The sequence below is a fragment of the Anas acuta genome, chromosome 26 (genome assembly GCF_963932015.1).
Source record: "Anas acuta chromosome 26, bAnaAcu1.1, whole genome shotgun sequence".
NCBI lineage: Eukaryota > Metazoa > Chordata > Aves > Anseriformes > Anatidae > Anas > Anas acuta.
In genome coordinates this window covers 5,768,701-5,785,574 of record NC_089004.1, presented here as the reverse complement: position 1 = coordinate 5,785,574, position 16,874 = coordinate 5,768,701, and the positions used below count along the sequence as shown (strand labels likewise).

Below are 16,874 nucleotides of genomic sequence, written 5' to 3'. Positions count from 1 at the left end.
CGAGCCCCGCGCCCATTGTGCGGCGCTTTCGCAAGCGGGGAGGTGGCGGTGGAAGGAGGGGGGGTGTGGGGAGGCCGCTCCCCGTGGGGCTGAGCCGTGCCCGGGGCCCGTGGAAGTTGTGCCCGGCTCGGGTCGGGGCAGCCGAGGTTCCCCCCCCCCCCGCTCCTTGTCGCTGCCCCGCTTCGGAAGCGCTTTAAAACTCCCCCGGGGGCAGCGCCTTCAGGGCTCCGTGCCCCCCGTCTGCTTCGCTGGGCGTTTTCCTAGCGAGCGGGCTCGTTTCTCTTGCAGAGCGCCGTGTCCGTGCCTAAAATACCTCTGTAAAGGCCTCCCCGTAAGGAGCTTGTTTCCCCACAGCCGGGGGAGCCCAGCGCGGTGCCTCCCCTCCCCTGCATTGACGCTGTGCTGGGGATCAGGCACAGCCCCGTCTGGTTTTTAGCTCTGCCGAAGCCTTGTCTGGGGTGTTTTCATCCTAAAAGTCTAGACCTCTTAAAATGAATGTAGTTTGCAGCCCAGGGTGCCGTTTGCGTTGCTTTTTCCGAGTTGTTTGGCATGCTGAATGGTGTTTAAAAAACTCAGCGTGTGAGATCACATGTTTTAGTGTTAAAAATCAGTTTCTGTCGGCTGTGTTCATCCTGGGTCCGGGGAAAGCTGGTTTATTGTGCCTGGTGAAGAAGTTCCTACTTTAGTGTTGAAGTTCGAGTATAATGTGATGCTTAATTATTCATTAGTTTTTAAAGATCTTGGTGTGTGATCTGCTTACCCCGTGAAAGCTGACCCCTGTTGAAATTTCAAAAGCTGTTTTGAAAGAGGTTTTGGGTTTTGTGAGCTGGTGGTGTGACACCTCTCTGGCTCTGTGTTCCTTCTGTTTTACTTCTGCTACCTAAACTGATGTGTAGTTATGCTTTTGAAGTGATCGATCACTATTGAATAAGCTGCTTTAAAACATGCAAGGAGTTAATTTGGGAAAGGCTGCTTTGGAAAGTGACCTCAAGGTTTCACTGGTGCTGCTGAATTTCGATCCTTACTGTGTAGGAATCACCTCGTTCTGTGTAAAATAACTTCTGTGGAAGGCTTTATTGCCGACTCTTCTAGAAAACATAAAAACATTAATCCCATATTAAGGTTGACACAAGACGAGAATGCAGCTTTGAGATGTGATAAGCTGTGGGAGAAGTAACCGGGAAGAATATCCCATTTCTTTAATAAAAATACTTCAATACTGCTAGTTTTGTGTGGCGTTTGTTATCAGATGGGTTACAACAAGAGTATTCCAGGACTCGATAGTTCTTGGCAAATAAAAGCTCTTCCTGCTGGATAATTTTAAAGACTATTCCCTGTGAAGGCTACTTTATGTAAAACATTTCCTGCCTGTGAGGCCCGCAGGAGGAACAGGAAGTAAGAGAAACTGCTCGGGGGTAAGTCCGAGAGGTTTGGAGACCTCAGAGATTCCCTGCTCGTACTGCGCTTTGCTGGAAATGTTTGTGAAGGCTGTGAAAATCCCGGGGTGGATGTGTGTGTTTTATCCGAAGAAATGTGTGCTCATGAAGTATTCAGTAACTCCTGGAGGACGGTTACGATTCTTTAGGCCGATACGTACAGATGGGTTTAATTAGCTCGGTGCTGCTGGCCCTCTGAGTGCAGTGAAACCCATCTGTCCTGCTGCTGGGCAGGCGGGGGGGCGGCAAGGCCGGCATTCCCACGCAGGGGCTGGGAGCAGCCCCTTAGAGAGGGGGGGAAAAAAGCGCGACCGTGGCGGAGCCGCCCGGCAGTGGCCATGGGATGAGGCTGTGGATGGCTGGGCTGTGATGACATGGCAGGCTGGGGCAGGAGAGGAAGTGCGAGGAGCTGAGCTGGCTTCTGCTCGTGCTAGGGCATAGTGAAAGGCGGGTGGCGTGTAGGGAAGGAGCAGTGCTCACTTCCCTGAAAAATGAAGAAGTGCTGCAGGAGGAGGGTAGGGAAAGAAGAACTGCTCGGTGCTAAATCAGTCAAACTGTAGAACTGCCCTGAATGCTTCACGTTTCCTGGTGGTGTAGGAGTGACTGCGCTGTGTTCTGCTCGTCTTCTGTGTTTCCCTGAGCTGCTGCAGGCCTGCTAGCCAGCCAGCTCTGCATCCCTTCCTCTGGAGCTGTGACTGTCAGATGCGAGCTGGGACAGGCAGCGCTGCGTGTGTCAACCCAAAGTTATCGACTCCGCTCGCCAGTGTCATATTGCTGCTTTACCATGGAATGGATTAGAAAAATCGTCAATGCAGGGGTGTAACTGATAGCCTTTGCCTGCCTCGAGTCCTGTCACAAAAAATAACATGTAGGCACCGCAGTGCTCAGGGATATTACCCGGTGCAATATGCCGGGCTGCAGGCAGCTCGTGCTGCTTCCCTCAGTGACAGAAGCTGCTCTGGTAGGCGAGTGGTACGAACTGGGCACTGCTGCCGAGAGCTGGTGCGAGCTGCTGGAGGAGCAGCCAGCACTGCTACTGCTCACGGTGGGCACTTCGGCAGCAATTCTCATTGTGAGAGGTCTGCACACACGTGGTACGGGTTAATTGCCTGTTCCTGCAGGTCAGGTAGGGAAAAGGACTACGTCTTGAGCAGAAACTGCTCGGGAGGGGAATGCCGTGCACCAGCACTCCCTCATTTGGGAGTTGCCTGGGCCCCTGGGCTGCTCCTCGCTGCCCTCCGCCAGCCTGGCGCGGGGCTGGCTCCGGGGTGCTGGGACGGGCGCCTGCCGAGGGAACGGCCCCGGCTCCATCTAGTGTGTGGTGCCGCCAGGGTGTGGGTGTCCGAGGGCCCTGCTGCTGCTCGGGGAGCATCTCCACAGCTGGAGGGGCCCTTCCCAGCCCAGCGGGGGTGACTCCGTTGGATAGGTCTTGAGGAGCTGTGGAGGGGACTGTTGGTGGTGGAGTTGGCTCTTGCCACTTTTGCCCTTGACTTGGTCAAAGGCTGTGATTTCTCCTCGCATCCTGTTCTGCGGAGGGTGCTGGACTTCACTGTGTGGGTTTTTTGGTTCTGGCCCCTGAGGTGCACTTGAAGGAGGAGCAAGCTCCGTGCTAGGCAGGGGAAGAGCTGCGTTTTTCTCGGACTGCTGGGTCTTGGGTCTCCACCATCACCATCTAATAATTTTTCTTTGTATAAACTGTCCTTGGCTCACCTGCAAAGACAACTGTGCACTTTGACTTGCTTTTTTCTTACTACTGTAAACTATGCTGGATATTTGTGGCAAACCTATCTAACTTTTTAATCCTTTTCTTTCTTTTTTCTACAGCATTGTCCAAGATATAACAGTTGGTACAAAGGTAGGCACTTCTCACTTTTTCTCTCTTTTTACACTGCTCAGCATCTGACCTAGTTTTAGCTTCACCAAATGTCGATCTTCAGGTTTAAAGGGTTATTTCTGGTACCACGTAAATTGGTTTTAACCAGAAGGTAATTCAGTTTCATGTGCATTTAAAACTTTTATTGTGGCTCAGCACTTAGCTCTTGGCGTTTGGACATTGATTATCAACTGTCCTATAAGAACATTATTGAATTTAGAAAGCCCTTTCCCCTACTAAAATGTCAAGCCGTGCTTGTTATTTGTGTGCCAGACAACAGTTCTCAATGGAGAAACTGGTCCCTTCTCTCGTGAACTCCATTTCCTCTGTTCATGTGAATTCCTGTTCAGTTACATGTCAAAAATCCGTCTACCACAAAAAAAGGAGTGTTTTGGCTGTTGATTTTTATCTCCTGTGAGTACAGTAAATATGACCTTTACCCTTCTGGTCTCAGGTTTTGAAAGTGCAGGCCTAGCCCTGAAACTCAAAGTGCTGACAGGAGCCTCCTTATCTGTGCGGGTGGCGATAGCCGTTGTGTTCGGGATGAAGGCACATTCCTGGGGAATGGTGAGCTGGAGTGTGCGGGACAGACTGGCACTCCTTCCTCTGTTACAGGCTTCTCATTTCCTGTGGTGGACATGGAGTGAACATCGTAGCTAATGCTCTGGGATCGGGATTCCAGCGAGCTTGTATCAGTCTGTGTGAACGTTGGCCTCCGAGTAGTGATCTTAGAGCTTCCTTAGTGGCCTGAATTGTGTTAGCGTCTCGCTGTTAAGGAATGTGTGGGGCAGCTTGAACAGGCTGGTGAGGTGAGGCAGTGTGTGATACAGGACTCACCTGAGGGAGCTGGGGTGGTGGGAGCTCTGTTGGGTCTGCCAGCGAAGCAGAAGCACTGCAGACAACTGCTCTTAGCAAGGAGCTGCTACATTGGAAGCAGGGAGCTCGATGTGACTGCTGAGAGCACGGGCATGTTTGTTAGTGATCCATTGAACATAAAGGAGATCTACTCAGCACATGTAGGGGAAGGGCTATTCTAACTTTTCCTGGTGTGATAACCTGAATTTGAATTAATTGTAGTGACACGATGGTGTCTGGCTCTGGCTGAGAACACCATCTGCTGCAAGGAGCTCAGTGTGCCAGCGAGGGAGGAGGAGAAGCTTGTTGGGACCCTCAGGTTGGCTAATTATTCATAGCCAGCTGAAAGGTGGAGTAAGTCCTACCTGGACTGCTGTAGGGCAGTTTGACGCCTTTTCCTGTAAACTGATCGATCTAGGTAAAAGTCCCCTAAATCGGTTTGAATGTTGTGTAATCTTCAGTTTCTGCAGCTTTAAGAAGTGGTTTTATATAACCAAACTTGACCAGGAAGCTTCTGAAGCTGTAATTGTAGTCCTCTCAGTGAATCTAGAGAAGCTGCAGGATGTGGTATTGCATGCCTCATCACTCCCATCTGCGGGGCCATTGCAGTCCCAGCACAGCACAGTCAGATGTCTGAAATGAGGGCTGGGAGGAATCCTGTGCTGGCGCTTTCACTCCTCGCGCAGGACAGAGCTGTAACCGCTCTTGTGCTGGGGGTAGAAAGTGGTGAGAGAAGCTTGGGCTGACAATGAAGCTCCCGAGGCAGGCTGTGAGAAAATTGAATCAAAACTTAGGGTGGCAGAAGCAGAAGACAAGGTGACTCGTCTTGATAAAGGTAAGTTTTACAGCGTGTTTGATGGAGCCATGTTATCTGAGTGCTTAAGCAAGGCATTGGCCGTGTCGCTGTAGCTCGTGTGGTGGAGGTGGTTCTGCAATAAACTGTAATGTGCTCCACGGGTGCTGCCTTAGGCTGGAGTCCTGGCTGTGCACAGCGGGGAGCCAGGGGAGGGCTTCTCGTACGGCTGCCTCCCCTGCCTGCCCTGTGCTCCTGCGCTGTTAGAGAGCCTCTGGGCGCAGGACTCACGTGGAGGGAGGTGCAGGCTGCAGGAAGCGTCGCCGAGTTGGTTTTTGGTTCCTTGGTAAAAACCTCTCGGTGGTGAGTGTAAAACCTCACTGGCTACGGCTCTTCTGAAATACTGCTGTTGCTTTGGTGTGTTGCTTCCATTTCGCTCTACCTTCCTTTGGTTAGGCAGTAGTTTGAAGAGCCTGCAGAAGGTTCCTGTAACATCACAGACGCATTCCAGCGTTGTCTCTGCTAAAATAACTGCGGTGGTAGAGCTCTGTTCTTCAGTGGCATTCTTCTGATCCCTGGGGCATGGCTGAAATTGCTTCAAGGATTAACCGACCCCCCCCACCCATTCAGAAGCAGATGTTCCTCATAATTGCTTGATAAGTTATAATGCTGTGTAATTGCAGCTTTGTGATCTGCTGACTTTATAAAACATGTACACAGAAGTGGTGTTCAGACGGGATGTACCTACTTTGTTAGTATCCATCCAAAGCGTTGCTCACAGGAGAGCCTGCTGGCTCAGCTCCTGGGCTGGATGTGAAAATTTCCGCTGGAAAACTTGGTCTGAGGTGTAAACTTGCCCATTCTTACTCTGTATGTACACAGAGGGTAGGAACAGTGTTCTGTGCAGCTCCAAGTGCTAGGAGACCGTAGTCCCCCAAAGCTGTGTCCTCTCATGGTTTACTTCCAGCAGCACGTTGATGCGAGAGCACCAGGCACCTTTTTCGATGTTCTTACTGTGCCTGGAATGTCCCGAGGTTGGGGAATACTCAGGTCAGTAGGAAAAGTGCCTGTAACTTAAGCCACTGCTGAGCCAATTGTCAGAGATGATTTACGGTGGCCTCTTGGTCGTCTTCCTGCTGTAAAGCATTCCGGCTTGCTACAGTCTAACTTTGAAATTGAAGACTTTGTGAAAACATGTATCGGTTTGCTCTACTTTTTTGTTTTAAAAGGCAGGGTCTGGTGCCTTTTAGACTTTTCTCCCATCCTTAAGGTATGTATTACGGGTACTCCCACATGCTTATTCATTGTTTGGAGGTCTTTGTTATGTTTAGGCTCTGTAACTTAAGTGCCTGGGTGTTTTCCTCCTGGCTTTCTGCTTGAGCACTGCACTGTGCTGCCTGGGCTCATGTTCAGCAGGGAGGGAATTGTGGCTGTTCCTGGGCTTCACGTCTAACCTAGTCCTCAGGCTCCTCGGCTTAAAGTGCGTGAATCTGTTTAGGAAGCTCATTGCAGTTCTGCTACAGGACCCTTGATACACGGCCTTCTGGAATGCCCTGCAGATCAGAAACACATGCCTTGCCTGACTTGACTTGTTTGTGCCCATAATTTCGTTAATATCTGGAAAGGAAGCATGGCCTTCAGATGGAGGGACTGGATTTGGGCTCAGAGGTCTGACCCGTGCACTGTCTGAGCTGGGTGACTTACTAGAGTACGAGCTGGGATATATCATCGGTCTTTAAGTGAAGTTGCACTTGGGCAATTAAAAATGGTTGCTGAAGAGTTTAGGCGCTGAACAATGCGGTAGTGTCTCGGTTAGGTTGAGCTCTCTCTGAAGGGTGACGCTTCCAGAAAAGTACAGTGCACGTCTGTGGCATTTGAGAAGTTAATTTTTAAAACGGGGTTTGCTAGAGTGTGATACAGGCTGCCTGCACAGGAGTGATTTGTGGTCAAGCCAGGATCTTTGCCATGGGAACAGTAATTATGGCTTCAGGCAGCAGGCCAAGAATGTTGTGAGGAAATTCCAGTCCCCTCCTATGGCTTCGGTTGGAGGCTGCAACAAGCTGGCTCTTGTGGTCGTCCTGCAGCAGGCGTGATCACACATGTGAGCCACATGCGTGCAGCGAGCACACGGCTGCTGCTGGTGCTGGGGAGGCTGCTGCACCTAACCTGGCTGAGCTGCTGCGTGCAGGGCTCAGGCACCTGCCTTCGGTTTGTAGCCAGCTGTCCCTGCAGGGGGACGGGGGGAAGCCCTCAGGTAGCTGGGGGAAATTCGCAATTCTTTGTTTAATGGAGCTGTAAGCTATTGGTAGGGGGGATCGCGACCAGAGGCAGCTATTAGCTATTAGGCAGTTTAAAGCAGTTTCTCTACAACAAATCTAAAACATGTAATGTGGAAGCCAACTGAAATTACATGCATTTGGAAAGGAAAGAAGCTGTGATTCCTGGTGTAGATGAAATTGTGTGAGACTTCCTAGAGAGCAATCTGTTGATAAAATGGCTGTGGAAAATTCTCGGTATTTTAATCTTAAGCCTATTTTGCCCCCTGTTTTTCAAATCATCACAGGTAGCAAAGTATTTCACAAATGTGAGACCAAAAACAGGAAGTAAAAGTCCCAGGTGCAGGGGTGGACGCTGGTCACTCTGCAGGACTTGTCAAACCACACACTTGCCATCTCACTAGCAAGGAGGAGTGAGTGTGAACTTGAAACTCGGTGCCATGCTGCTGCAGCCGTCCTTCAAGCTTCATGTGAAGCCTTGACGAGTGCTGTGCTGAGTTCAGCATGCACGTCTTGCTAATCTCAGTGTAATTGCTTGGTTTCTGTTAAAGCAGGTCCTGGCTGTTACACAACCCTGCTGTAGGTGGGATTGAATTAGCGTGGAGCTCCTCCGAAACCCGCACGGTCGATTTGCTGTTTTCTGGATTTGGTCACGGTGTTTCCATAGGCTCCATTTGTTTCAGAGTGACTCATGCAGCAGCGTTTCTTTCTGATAGTGTTTGCATTAAGCTTTATCGAGAGCCAGACAGCTCCACTGCGATGATTTTAAGAGCTCGGGGCTGACTGCTAGTTAAGCTTCAACTTGGGAACGGTGTATCATAAAGCCTGGGTGTGTGCTATCCTACAGAGCAAGAATGACTGCATTACTTCAGTAGGGTTTAGGAATTTGGGGCTATTTAACATGGCCCCACCTTTTATTTGCTCAAAGGGCAGGTTTGTTTCGCAGGGTGTCTCCATAGCAGCTGGGGCTGAGCGAGGCAGGGAGGGGCCGGGGATCCGGCTCCACGGGCAGCCTGAGCTGAGCGCGGCTGAGCTGAGCGCGGCGCAATCCCGTTGCGAAATCCCCCAGGTTGTGTGAGCAGCAGCTTTGATGCCTCCCTTCCTGGTGGCTCAGGCTCCAACCTGCATGGACTGATGGAGGCCGCACCGGCTGTCGGGGCACTACGTGCTGTGGGAGAGCAGCTTCCTGAGGAGCCGGGTTCCTCGCAGCGCTCTGACCGGCAGCCCTACCTCAAGGTGCTGAGAGGTGTGCACAGAGTCTGAACCTCCCCGGGAAGCTTTGTGTATCCATAAACAGTAGAGGGGGTGCCTGCATTTGAATTGGTGCATAAAAACCAGCCATGAGCCATCTGGGGGGCTGAATTTTTCCTCAACTCCTGCTTTTGGGCCTGATGGGATGAGTGATTGCACGTCCCTCACATGGGCATGGAGGAGGGATGAACGCCAGAGCTCCTGACTTCTGCCTGGGGGCAGCAGCGCCCTGCCTCACTCAGCAGCCACTTCAGGCTCTTGAAGTTATTTTGTGTTAATCTCAGCTTTCAAACTTTCCTGTGATTGAAGGATATGCTTTTATCGCGTGCTCTTTGGAGGTGTTGTCACAAAAAGACTGTCTGCTAATGTTTTTTTTACACTGCTGCACCTTTAAGTGACTACAGAATCCTTGAGGCAGGAGAGGAAAAGGGATCGTGTGGGAGGGATGCAAGCGAACCTTGCTGGCAGTGTCTTCCATGGAAGATGAAGAAAACTGGCATCATTCTTGCTAGTAGGTTAAATTTAGTTCTGTTCCTAGCTCTCGAATCTCAACAGAAAATGCTGGAATGCAGCACAATGGGTGTGAGTGATGTCATCAGACTGGATTTCTGACCAGTTTCTTTGCAAAGAAGGAGGGAATCGGGGTTTGGAAGCGCACATTCTTCAACTCCTCAGGGCCTGACGTCGCGTGGAGCCCTTGAAGCATGCTTTGCGTATGCTCAGTTCTTTGTGCCCTGAGAATTCTCTGCTTTTATCAGAGCGGGGGGGTTGTGTAAGCTTCTCAGTGATCTGTGTGTAGTTGTGTAAAACGTTCGGGGAGTCTCTTACTGGCTCCAAAACCTTTTTGCAGATGCAGGGGAGGTATAGCAGAAGGATGAAGCTCGCAGGCTCTGGCCAGGCAGTCACAAGACTGGGCAGGGGGGTGTTAATGGGAACTCCTGGAGGAGCAGACCGAGGACTCTGAGCAGCACAGATCTTTAGTTTATTTTTTTGGGGTGTGTCCAGGTGGAGCTGTTACTGCCTTGCTTTCTGTGAAGGCACAGCAGCTTACAGCTTGTGTTAAATCCCCCTTCCTTCACGTGGAGGGGTGCTGCTCTCCTCCGCCTGCTGAAACCATCCCGTGGTGTCAGTTGTTCCATAGCCAAGGCAGAGCTCTGCTGCTGTGCAGGATGTGCTCAGTGGGCCAGGGATAAAGTTTCTTCTGTAGGCCTCAGGTTTGGCAGGCCTGGAGTTTGAGCTGGCCTTCAGTCGGCATTGCCTTCCCTTCCTGCATGCCCATTTTGCCATACTTTTTGTCCATTCCTGCCGTTTTTGCCATACATTCTGCTTTCTGCCCATAACCTTTGCAGCCGTTAGCGTGTAGTAGTGTCAGCTGTTTGTCTGTACTCTCCTATTTTGGTGCTCCTTTACATTGTGTATGCTTCTAGCCTTCTGCATAGGCAGGATGTGGTGGGTTTATTGTAATCCATTTAAAAGGAGTGTCTGGGTCTGAAGTGGATGAGTTACATAGGGCAGCTGAGAACTTCAGCAGTACCTCAAGGTGTGCTGGTGGAAGCTGAGATAATTTCTGGCTTTCTTAACTCCCCACTGCGGTTAAGTTTAGGTAATATCCTAGTGAAAAAGAGACAGTTTGTAATTGAATGAATTAACGATTGCTTTTTAAGCTGGGAAAGCCTAGACTGGTTCGAAATTCTTACTTGTTTGTTAAAACTTCCTTTTAAAGCAAAGACAACAGAGCTTGGGGGATAGCTGAGGACATAACTTCAGAAAATATGGGATGTTGGGATTCTGCCTGGCAGCAGATTTTCCTGAGTTAGGGAAGGGAACTCAAGTATTGATAGCAGCCCTGCACGGAGCATGAGTGTGTTATTAAATTAATGCAGCTTGAGCAACAGGCCCTTTGTAGCCGTGAGTGTTGCAGACAAAAGGAGGCTGCTGTCATAGAAACGCTCCCGGGCGGCGTGTTACCTGTCAGCAACGTGTCCAGGCGGTGATTTTGGGGGCAGAAGCAGCCGTACCCTGGACTAGGTAAGATTTGGCGATGCCGTTTTAAAAATGGTGGATTTCCTGTAAATGGGAAGGGATTTGTTAGCTCAGATGGAGGTGTCTGGAGGGCGGCGTTACTGTTAGCGTGCTGCTGTTGGTGGCGATCTCTTCATAAAAACACGGCTGCAGCAGAACTGCCCACAGAAATTGGTGTCTGCTGCGAGCAGGGCTGCTGGCCTCACGATGGGAGAGCCGTGTCTCTGTGTGCGGCACGACCGGGCCTCCCCGGGGCACGGGGAGAACAAAGGTGGAGGAGTGCTGCGGGGTGACCCTGCCTCTTCCTTCCTTCCCACCCTGGTTTTACACTTAAAAGATAACCGAATAATATCATAATGCTTCAGAATCCATGCCCCTTGTAGGGCTCCTCCAATAAAGCCACAAATACCCAACACCCGTTTTTGTTGGTGGTGAGCAGCTCACCTTTAAAGCGAAATCTTTGAGGCAGCCGGGCTTGGTTTTTCTTCTGGGCCTACTGAAGTAGGTTGCTTTGTATGGAGCAATGTAATTTGTGATGTGGTTTTGAAGGAAAGGCACTGAAGTGTGGGAAGAGCTCTTGGTGATCACTGCAGCTCTGAAGGATCCCTCCCGCAGCTCGTGGTGGGGCGTGCAGGCTGAGAGTGGCTGTGCCCAGTTTACCTTGGGTTAGGTCCTTGCAGAAAGCAACCGTCGCTGGAGGTTCCTTGCAGTTAGGAGGTGAGCCCTGCCGAGCAGTGAGACGGCCGCTGGGGAAAGCAGCAGCTGGGGCAGTCTGCTGGTGAGGAGAGCTTGGCAGCGCTGCAACCGAGCAACTCGGTGCGCAGAGCCTGCACCTCTTGGGTGTGTACTGGAAAAGCTGTTCTGAGGGCTCTGGAGTGGCGTCGGCCCAACCGCACGGTGCCGTGTGCGGGGTCTGAAGTTCCCTTGTGTAGAGGAAAGGCCTCGGAGTCGTGGCTGTCCAACTGCTTTGGTCGTCCCCCTCTGTTTGCACGTACTTCCAGCTGGGAAGCTTACAAATTGCCTGCTGCTGCTTTTGATGTCGAACAATCATCCCCCTCTGCCTCCTGGCTCTGGTCACAGCGGGCAGCAGAGACTGTCTCCAAGATAAGAGGGGAGTGGATTTGAAATGCTCTTTCATTAAAGAAACACTGACATGTGGGAACGAGCAGCAGTGAGCACTCCTCGTCAGAGTGCTGCGAGTAGATCTGTAAATATGCAGGAAAACGTTTATTCTAAACAAGCCATTAGGAAAGTTGAATTCAGGGAACTTGTGTTCTTTCCCCAGTCACACAAACATTTGTTTTTAGGCTGTAATTTCCTAGCGGTGCCTCCACAAGCGCCAGATACGTGGCTGCTCGTAGCACTTCGCGGGGAGCGAGGGGCTGGCCGTGTGCTCACACAGACGCCTTGCTTCATGCTGCGAGGGCTGGAGCCGGGTCCGTCCTGAGCTTTACGAGTGCCTGAAGAACTCTTTGGGAGCTGAAGGCCCAGTAGGGCCTGATGCAAGCGGTTTCATTAGGCCAATAAACACAGCCTGCACGGGGAGGTTTGCTTGCTGCTGGGCGGCTCTTGGAAATAGCTGCTGGTCACATCCCAGCCTGCGGGAAGTCGGCTGGCTGGGGCGCACGAAGGCTTGCAGCAGGCTGGTGGATTCCTTTGCCTTGGGATTACGCGTTAATTTGTCATCAAAAGGATGGGCTCGCAGTATAATAGCCTCCCAGACTAGCTTGCCTCTTGCTTGGACTCAGGAATCCCAGTGCTAATTAGAGCAGCTGTTAAAAGGCCTATTGCTAATTAGCACTTTGTGAGAGGGAGACACTGCTGGGCGGGTGCTGCCTTTGGAGGGCCTGGGCTTTGGGGGCAGGTGACCAGCAGTAGTGCACCAAGCACGGTGTTGGAACCATGCCTAATTTCCCCTCCTCAGTACATCAAAGTCCTCGAGCTCCTCTTTGAAGAGGCAGCAGTGAGTTGTCAGACGAGAAATTCAAGATTTGAAGAAGAAAAGGAAAAAAAAAAACCCGCCACCCAAACCCCTCTGTCTGTAACTCGCTGTTCTGGGGCTCCTCTGTGACCTACTTTCCCAACCTGTTTGCTGGAGCAGCAGCAGAGCCTTTGTTATCTCGCAGATACTGTTACTGCAGGGCCACCAGATACGGGGCTCGGGGGGCGATAGGGTTTCTGGTGGCCATGGTGTGCAGCAGGGCATGTTTCCATCCAGGTGCCTGGGAGTTAGCAGAGGGATGAGCTTGGTTGTTTTTTTCTGCTGGTAGAGGTCTTCTAGTGTGACACCGTAAAAATCGTTTTGGAAGCTACGAGAAAGTGCTTCTGTAGCTGGATTTCTGTTACTGAGTTTGCTTGCTGCTTGCAGTGAGCTTTGAGGTCTTCTCTGTCGCTTGTTTGAAATTCTTACTGATTTTAAGTGGCGTTTGTGTAAGCGTAGATCGTGCTAAGAAGTAATTTGTTGTAGTGTTTGCTTCTTGCCTTAGTAATGCTTTTTTCATACTTCCTCCGTAGGTTAGCACGGTGTCGTGGTCAGTGCAGGGAACGCTGCAGTGAATTGAAATGTCTTACAGTGATCTGCTCGAGGTTGGTTAGCATTATTTTCAGGGAGTGAAGGGAAATGCTAAGCTCCTGCACTTCCCTGCCCGTATGCCAATAGACGGAATTAGACCATGCCTCCAGCTACTAAAAGGCCCAGAATAAATACATTTCTGTGAATTCTGGTATCAGTTTGGGCAGTGTAATTCCAGTAGGAGCAGTTTGTTCTAGCTTTTGATCAAACATTTTGTTCTTCCATAGTCAAAATGTATGACACTGCAGGATGGAAAAAAAATCAAAGATGTTGGCTTGCTCTGAGCATCTCGTTCTGCAAGCAGCCACGACTTCAGCAATAAGCTCCTAGTACAAAATTAAGGATGTGACCACAGATTTTGTACCTGTGATACTCAGGTTTCTCCACTTCAGAATGCTTGTCTGTGTCCTCCGACTGGAGTGTGCTTACTGAGACTCTTACTGTTGTCCTAGAAGAGTGCAAACTATTGTATTCCTACTCCTATAAAAATAAAAGTAGATCTTTCCTGGGAGCTTCACTTTCTTGATTTTTTTTCTCTCCCATTTTCTGGGGGGAGGAAGGGGAAGAGTTGCATTTCTTTCAGTTCTCAGCATCTCCAAGTTGCGTTGTCTCACAGTTGCTGGAAAATGGCATCTTTGACCAAATACGTTGTAACTTGTCTTTTGCTCAAGACTTCTGTGATCTTGGTAACCCCAGTAAAATGGCTGCTCTCACCGTAATGAACGGCATTAGGAATTGATGAGGAGGTGCGACCTACTTGTTCTGCTGTTTCAGATCAGCTACAGTGTTCTAGCTTAACTTAAAAGAACGAAAATGTCATCTGACAGCAGTAGTCAGGTCCTTTTTTCTTAAGGAAAAAATGTGAATGTCAGTGCATGACGCTTGATTTAGTGGCTTCAAACAACTCAGCAATGCCTCAGCTCCTTGAGATTCCCAGTGCTCAGCTGTTGGGTAGTGCTACTCAGTTACTAAATTGGATCTTACTTATGTTTAATTTATGGTGACAATGAGGCTGACTGTCAGTATATTTTCACTTCTGTTCAGCTTCTCTACAACTTAATCTCAATTGTTTTTCTGCTTTCAGAATACCTGAATAGGATTTAGTAAAGATGCTGTCAGTTTACCTTTCTTCTTTTCTTTTCCAGCGGGGATCTGACGAGCTTTTCTCTACTTGTGTTACTAACGGACCCTTTATCATGAGCAGCAACTCTTCTTCTGCAGGTAATATTGCCCATAAGAAAAGAGAAACATGAAAAATATTGTACTATGAGGTCTGTTTTACTGTCATCTTAATTTTTAAATCTCTGTTTTTAATACTTATTGAGCCTGTTGTAAGATGGTGCTGAATAAGTCTCTGCCCTGTACTTTTAAGGTTTGCAGACTGAAAAATTGTTGCAGGACAGTTGCTGAAATGACTTTTACAGCATTAGAATGTGCAGGTTTTGCTGTAGACTCGAAACACAGGTGAATTTAATGTAGGATTGTTTTGTCTGTATATATCAATTTGTTGTTATTTAGGAGTCTTACACCATCTAGAGGTTAGTAATCCCTTGCAAGACAGAATTCTTAGGTGCTGAGTCCAGAACTTTTGCCTTCTGTGCTTGCCAGTGCCATGAAATGCCTCTGAGGCCCTTACTGTTTTGCTGGTAGCTTCCCTGCCAGACTGTATCAGCTAATGTCTGGTATTGTGCTGCTGGTAGTCTTTGCTGTATGTATAATCCAGCTGATCTAAAGTTACATTTGAGTCGTATTGTTTGTTTTAGTGTCACTTGATCTAAGAAGTCCCTTTCAAAGTGCTTCGTTGCTAAGAATATGTCAAAGTGAAAAGGAACAAAGCAGCAGTCTAAAATTAATGGCTCAGACCTACATGGAATAGAGTTGTGGGTGGGGTTGTGTATGTACTGTAAACAGGCTGTAAAATGGCCACTGGAGAGTTGATTCCATTGCACTGGCATTCAGCTACGTCACTCGCATTCGTGTAATTTGAAAAATGAGTAAAACCATGTGTATTCAGACTCTGGGTAAGTTAGACCATGGAATTTCTCTGTAACAGCAGTAACTGAGGGGGGAGAACCTTATGTCAGAAGTGGTAGGTACGTGTATGTTGCATGGAACTTGCTCTTCTAAACAGTGACTTTTTTTTTTTTTTACAGCTAATGGAAACGACAGCAAAAAATTCAAAGGTGACAGTAGAAGTGCTGGGGTCCCATCCCGAGTAATCCACGTCCGTAAACTGCCCAGTGACGTTACGGAGGCAGAGGTCATTTCTTTGGGCTTACCTTTTGGCAAGGTCACCAATCTTCTAATGTTGAAAGGAAAAAATCAGGTACTGTTCCTAACTGAAAGCAGAGATTGTCAAAGACTTGTCATCTTGTCAAAGATTCTGTCATCAGTAAACCAGATCTAAGTTGATTGAACAACGGTGGTGCATTAGGAGTCAATAACTTCTGCATGCTATGTTTTACTTCTCCACGATTGTCCCATGAGCTGTAGAAAATACTATTTTCAGACTGTACATGGAGCAAGTCCGTAATTACTGGTTGTCATTTATAATTAGCATTATGCTTGGTTTTAAATTACAGACCAGGTAAACGACTTGGACAGCAGTGCTGTGAGTCGGCCTCTTTCACTCAAGTTAGCTTGGTAGTTGAGTAACCACCAGTGTGACTTTGCATATTAAGGACACCTTTACAGGTACAGAAAATGAACCAGGCAAAGCTGAAACACTCTTGGGTAATGCAGAAGGTGTGCACTAGTTTGGTAACTAAAATTGTCTCACAAATTAAGGAGTAAAAAAGCAAGCCAACTTTAATCATCACTTAAAATACTGTGTCTTTAATCTTATTATGAAAATGCGCCTCTGATATGTTGCGTGGTATGATTATATGTAAGTACTTAATGTAATGACTCGCTACGATCCCTTGCATTCTTGTTCTGAAGTAGAGGAGACCATAAAGGTGTGGAACAATGAGTGGGCTTACAGCTCTGCAGAGAAGTATGGAAAGTTGCTTAATGTAATGTGTAAGTGCTCAGAGTCTGGGTTATTGCTCTCTTCTGGTGTTCCTGCAGATGTTTCCGTGGTTGCCAGTTAACTAAGGGTAGTGTAAAGATCTTAGGGCCACTGAAACCTTACATTAATGTCAGTCTGGTGTGTGAATGTGTGGAAATCAATGCTTTTTGTTTCAACTGCAAATTCCTCCTGAATTTATCAACCATGTGCTATCGCTGAGTGTTACGTTGTCTCCTAGTGTGAGCTGCTTCAGTAAGATGTTGAATTGATTGATTTGGCTTTCTGTTCAGGCTTTCATAGAAATGAATACAGAGGAGGCAGCCAACACCATGGTAAACTACTACACCACAGTCACTCCAGTCCTTCGAAGCCAGCCCATCTATATCCAGTTCTCCAACCACAAGGAGCTGAAGACAGACAACTCTCCAAACCAAGCAGTTAGTTCTTCTTTACCTTGTGCTGGTGGGAGGGGCGGACAGTTCTCAGCTGATGATTTTGCTGCTGGTTTCCAGAAACTTGGTTTAACTATGAAAGTATTAAAAAGCATGCTGATTTCCTGTGAAAGCGTGGATATAAATGCTTCTCATCTAGGTTCTAATAGACTGCTTTCAGCATGGGTGCTTTTGATTGCCTCTTTCCCCTTGCTAGTAGTTTTTCATTTGCTACTTTGACTTCTACCACAAGCTTGTAGTTCATGGAATAAGGTCTCCAATAACAGCTTTTGTCCAAAGTCCCAGCAGACTGTTAAATGAGCTGCTAAAACTGCCTTGATGTTGGGAAGAACAT

General features: G+C 48.7%; 1 protein-coding gene across 4 annotated transcripts in view; it reads left to right on the top strand.

The window, feature by feature from the left end:
- The window catches only part of PTBP1 (polypyrimidine tract binding protein 1), a 29,933-nt gene that overhangs the window by 727 nt on the left and 12,332 nt on the right, over positions 1 to 16,874 (top strand). For 2 of the 4 annotated variants that reach the window (XM_068661971.1, XM_068661972.1), the window contains exons 2-5: positions 3,261 to 3,291; positions 14,224 to 14,299; positions 15,232 to 15,404; positions 16,379 to 16,525. In XM_068661971.1, coding sequence (XP_068518072.1) covers positions 3,261 to 3,291; positions 14,224 to 14,299; positions 15,232 to 15,404; positions 16,379 to 16,525 — 427 coding nt within the window. Of the gene's footprint in view, positions 1 to 3,260; positions 3,292 to 4,832; positions 5,000 to 14,223; positions 14,300 to 15,231; positions 15,405 to 16,378; positions 16,526 to 16,874 lie in introns of those variants that run through there. The other 2 variants (XM_068661974.1, XM_068661973.1) reach the window with 2 other exon arrangements.